Source organism: Camelina sativa, unplaced genomic scaffold (assembly GCF_000633955.1).
Source record: "Camelina sativa cultivar DH55 unplaced genomic scaffold, Cs unpScaffold00786, whole genome shotgun sequence".
NCBI classification, from domain to species: Eukaryota; Viridiplantae; Streptophyta; class Magnoliopsida; order Brassicales; family Brassicaceae; genus Camelina; species Camelina sativa.
In genome coordinates this window covers 7339-11630 of record NW_010921914.1, presented here as the reverse complement: position 1 = coordinate 11630, position 4292 = coordinate 7339, and the positions used below count along the sequence as shown (strand labels likewise).

General features: G+C 40.8%; 1 protein-coding gene across 1 annotated transcript; it reads right to left on the bottom strand.

The window, feature by feature from the left end:
- Positions 1–269: 269 nt before the first annotated feature.
- Positions 270–1599, bottom strand: LOC104773936 (the record flags this gene model as incomplete). Its single annotated transcript, XM_010498608.1, has 1 exon — positions 270–1599. A coding segment is annotated over exon 1 (1330 nt), but the record flags the coding sequence as incomplete, so codon positions are not given.
- Positions 1600–4292: the final 2693 nt, after the last annotated feature.

The following is a 4292-nucleotide window of genomic DNA, read 5'->3' as shown; positions in this document are numbered from 1 at the left end:
GGTCCTCTTTAGGACATTTGTTTGGCCTTGGTGGCGGTCCTCTTTAGGACATTTGTTTGGCCTTGGTGGCGGTCCTCTTTAGGACATTTTGTTTGGCCTTGGTGGCGGTCCTCTTTAGGACATTTTGTTTGGCCTTTGTTGCGGCCCTTGTGGCATGTATATGATCCTTGTGTGGTCATGAGGTATTCCAGTGAGGGGATATGTAGTTGGTAGGACACTGAGATGTTTTACGCGAGCCACGGGAAGGAAACCTGGATAGGGATAGGAACCAGTTTGCTTGAGAAGTTTCGAAACTGATATCAAAGTGCAGTTGAGATTAGGCACAAACAAAACATTGGTGAGTAAATAAGCTGAGCTCAACGGAAGTGAGCCACACTTAGTAGCCCATGATGGATGACCATCAGGTTTCGTAACAGGTGATGGAATGATGTCAAAAACATCAACCAAAAGAGAGAGATCACCCGTCATGTGATGAGAGGCGCCCGTATCTAAGACAACATCAGACAAGTGAGTTTTACCCGACAACTTCTCTGAAGACGTGTTGGAACGTTGAGCTTCAAGCAAGTTGATGAGATGCGTTATCTGATTGTTACCACCTTGGTTAGGAGAACCGACGCGAGCATTGTTAGCACGACCCCGACCGCGACCAGCACCCCTCGTTGGACGTCCTCCTCGCTGAACTGGACGATTGGAAGTGTCTCGGAGATCCGATCGAGTACCACCTTTGTTGTCAAAATACCAGTCCGGGAAACCATGAAGTTGGAAGCACTTCGATGCTTTATGACCTTGGCGCCGACAATGTGTGCATGACAGAGAGGCACGATCACGAAAGCGAGGCACCGTAACAGCAGCAACATGAACATGAACCTCTGTTTTGACGCTGAAACCAACCGCCTCTGATGGGATAAGTTCCTTGGATTGCACGACATTGAGAATTTGCTCCTCTCGAATGACCCGAGAGTATACTTGAGTAAGCGGGGGCTTAGGATCTTCTCCAGTAATCATTGAACAGATGTTGCTGAAGCGAGAAAGATCTAAGCCAAACAGGAACTGATGGATTCGGTCTTCTTTGCGTTCTTGAGCAATACCCGGAGCAGCAGCGCACTTAAAGTCACAACCAGTCTTGTAGTTCTGCAGCTCCTCCCATAATTTTGACAGGCGGCCATAGTAGTCCAAAACAGATTGACCGTTCTGTTTACAGCCGGCGATCTCGTCCTTAAGAACTTGTTTACGCACACCATTGCTAACTGAGAACCGTGACCGAAGGCTTTCCCACAACGTCGATGCCTCAGCAATGAAGGAAATGGTGGATCGAAGTTTAGGGTCAATGGAAGTTCGAATCCAGCCCACGATCATAGAGTTCGCAGCACGCCACAAGCTTAAGTTGGGGTCAGCGGTAGGTTTGGGAATAGATCCATCGATAAAACCTAGCTTGTGTTTAGCTTGCAACGAGTTGCGTAGCTCAGTAGCCCATTCAGAATAATTATCTTCTTGTAGAATCACAGAAGATATCAAAGCTCCTGGATTGTCAGAGGAACTCAATGTATACGGGAAAGGTGGTGGTGCAACAACCACTTGTGTTTGTGGAGGAGCAGCCATCAAAGAGTTGAAGAAAACGAACAAAACAAATAGAGATTTAGCGGCGGCAGTTGTTGAAGAACAACGGCGGCGGCTGCACGAATTGAAGAAAAAGAAAAAAAAAATTAGGTCACAGAAGCTTAATGCTCTGATACCATGTAATATGTTGATATACGAATGTAATCTCTGTTATTGTATTCAATATGTTGACACAGTATTTATACATAGTTGCCTAGCTAGAAGATAGACTCATATCTACGTGAATATAGGAATCATAAAATTTACACATATCCTAATAGATATTTAGAGAGAGGTAATCTGATAGGAGAGAGAAGATGGAGATCACCAAAAGCAATAATGGTGGTTCGAACCCATCTGCAGGAGAATAGTTTAAGGATATGATCAAGGGAGTGACTAAGTTCCTAATGATGGTGGTTTTCCTTGGAACTATCTTGCTTTGGATCATGATGCCAACTCTAACCTATGGAACCAAGTGGTTGCCTCTTATGCGTATTAAGTTTGGAACATCAACTTATTTTGGTTCCCTAAGTAATTGTATATGATCAATATTTTCCAATATTCTTAGCTCAATTTAAACCAAAAACTAAACATGTATATGCTTGTGGTCATAGACATCTGGTTATTGTGAACGTAATATAATCTTTTCGCGTTTTTTGTTTTTTTTTTACGATCTTTGAATAAAATTTGATTCCCTATAAAACACCTAATACATTTTTTTTTCAGTAAAACTACTAATTATATATAAAAGATAAACGAAGCTCTCTTCGTCTATTTTCCCCGGCAAAAGGAAATGATTTTCAAATATATTTTTTCCTTGCTTTGTACGGCAGGGACGACACTTTTCATGTATATGTTTCCAATGATGGTCGTAGCTTGTTTGGGATATGTCTATCTTCACTTTAAGAAACGAAAGTCATACCATATCGATAGCTAAACAATTAATCAGTTAACTTATGTGTAAAAATTCCATCACTTTTCTTTTATTGCAACTTGTTTCTCTTAATCGAAAAAAAGGGAGACGAAGGGAGGAGTGTGGAGTGCACTGTGAAGCCAATGTTAGTGAAGGGACCATTAGGGATAGTCTCAGTGACTGAGATCCCCTTCTTGGCGATGTTTGTGGCTCTTCTTCTTTAATTGGAGCTTTATCATTTATTTGCGCAATAGCTTCGCCACTATCACTCCTCAATCACTCGCCACACATGGCCAATTTTTGTAAGCAACTCTTTCTACACTTCAAGATTAATTATTTGTTCTTTGTAATTCAATAGTTAATTGGTACTGTAAATAGTTATCACCTACAAAATCATGTGTGGAGCAAATCAAGCTTTAATAAATGAATGAAGAGAAGTATACAACTTGGTTAGTAGATGTTTGTAATAATAATACATAGTCAATTTTTTTGATGAATTAAGGTGGCAAGCGAAGCTGGAATCAGAGGCGCTAAGGTTGGGGCTGATAGGAAACATATGTTTAGCGTTTTTGTTCTTACCGGTGGCTCGTGGATCATCGTTGTTACCAGCGGTGGGATTAACCTCGGAGTCAAGCATCAAATACCATATTTGGCTCGGACATATGGTCATGGTCCTTTTCACGCTTCATGGTCTTTGTTACATTACATCATTTACTGGTCCTCCATGCATGAAATCTCCCAGGTATTTTGAATTATTAAATTTTAATTCAAAGCGGTACGTTCATATGGGTAGATTCGACTGATGTCCAAAAAAGGATGGGTTTGATTTTGGCTCGGCCTAAATAAATGGTGAAAGGTCTTAGGCTTGAAAAAGACAACATTATTGTGGTTATTATTTATACGACATTATCAATAACATCAAATCGTCAACTGTAAATTCAAAGGAGTTTTTCACTTATGAAAGTTATTTTAGCGAATTTGAAGGTGTTGTTTTTTTCTCCTTAAAATTAATAAATAAAAGTTAATACTTATTTTCGGTTCTTCACATACATGGGCCTGCCTGTTCTCTTGCAACAATATCAGATCACCTCCCCTCTTTCTGGTTGTTTATCCTCCATTCACAATATATCTTGATTCAATTTCTGGTGAAGGAAATGCTGAATGTGTCAATCCTACCTCGCAGAATAGCTTACTGTGAACAACAAGTATGGATGGAGACACGGGAGAAGTCCCATCTCTATCTTGCATTTATTTTTCTTATAAGGTGTCAGTACCAAATAACATTGTTAATTCTGACGACCAAGTTGAGGAAAGTGAAGCAAGCGACGAACACCGATCAAACACGAGATTTTAGCACATTAGTGAAATCCATCAGTAGGCGACAGGGAGAAAGTACCCTCACCAGCACCGATATCGTTCGTTCATACAAGGGCTAGTGTGTTGAAGGAATCTCTTGTCAGCAAACACGTTTCTGTTCTTCCTCAAAATACTAAAAGAAACCTCAAGTTACTACAGGTACGTCTTACACTACTCAGTTATTTCCATTGGTAACTCAAAGTTTCTCTTGGAGGAGACTAAAACTGGTTTTGTGTGTGTGCCCGTAGTTCAGTACAAAAATGGATGGGGAGTTTGTGTTTGCTATATCCACAGTTTTTGATGTGTGGGGAGAGTGTGAGTTTTTAGACGAATGCCGGCTTGGCGGAATTGGAGGAGGTGCATGAGGAGATATTGGCGATGGTACTATCACACGCACGTTGGATCGATTAAAAAAAAAAAAAAAAAA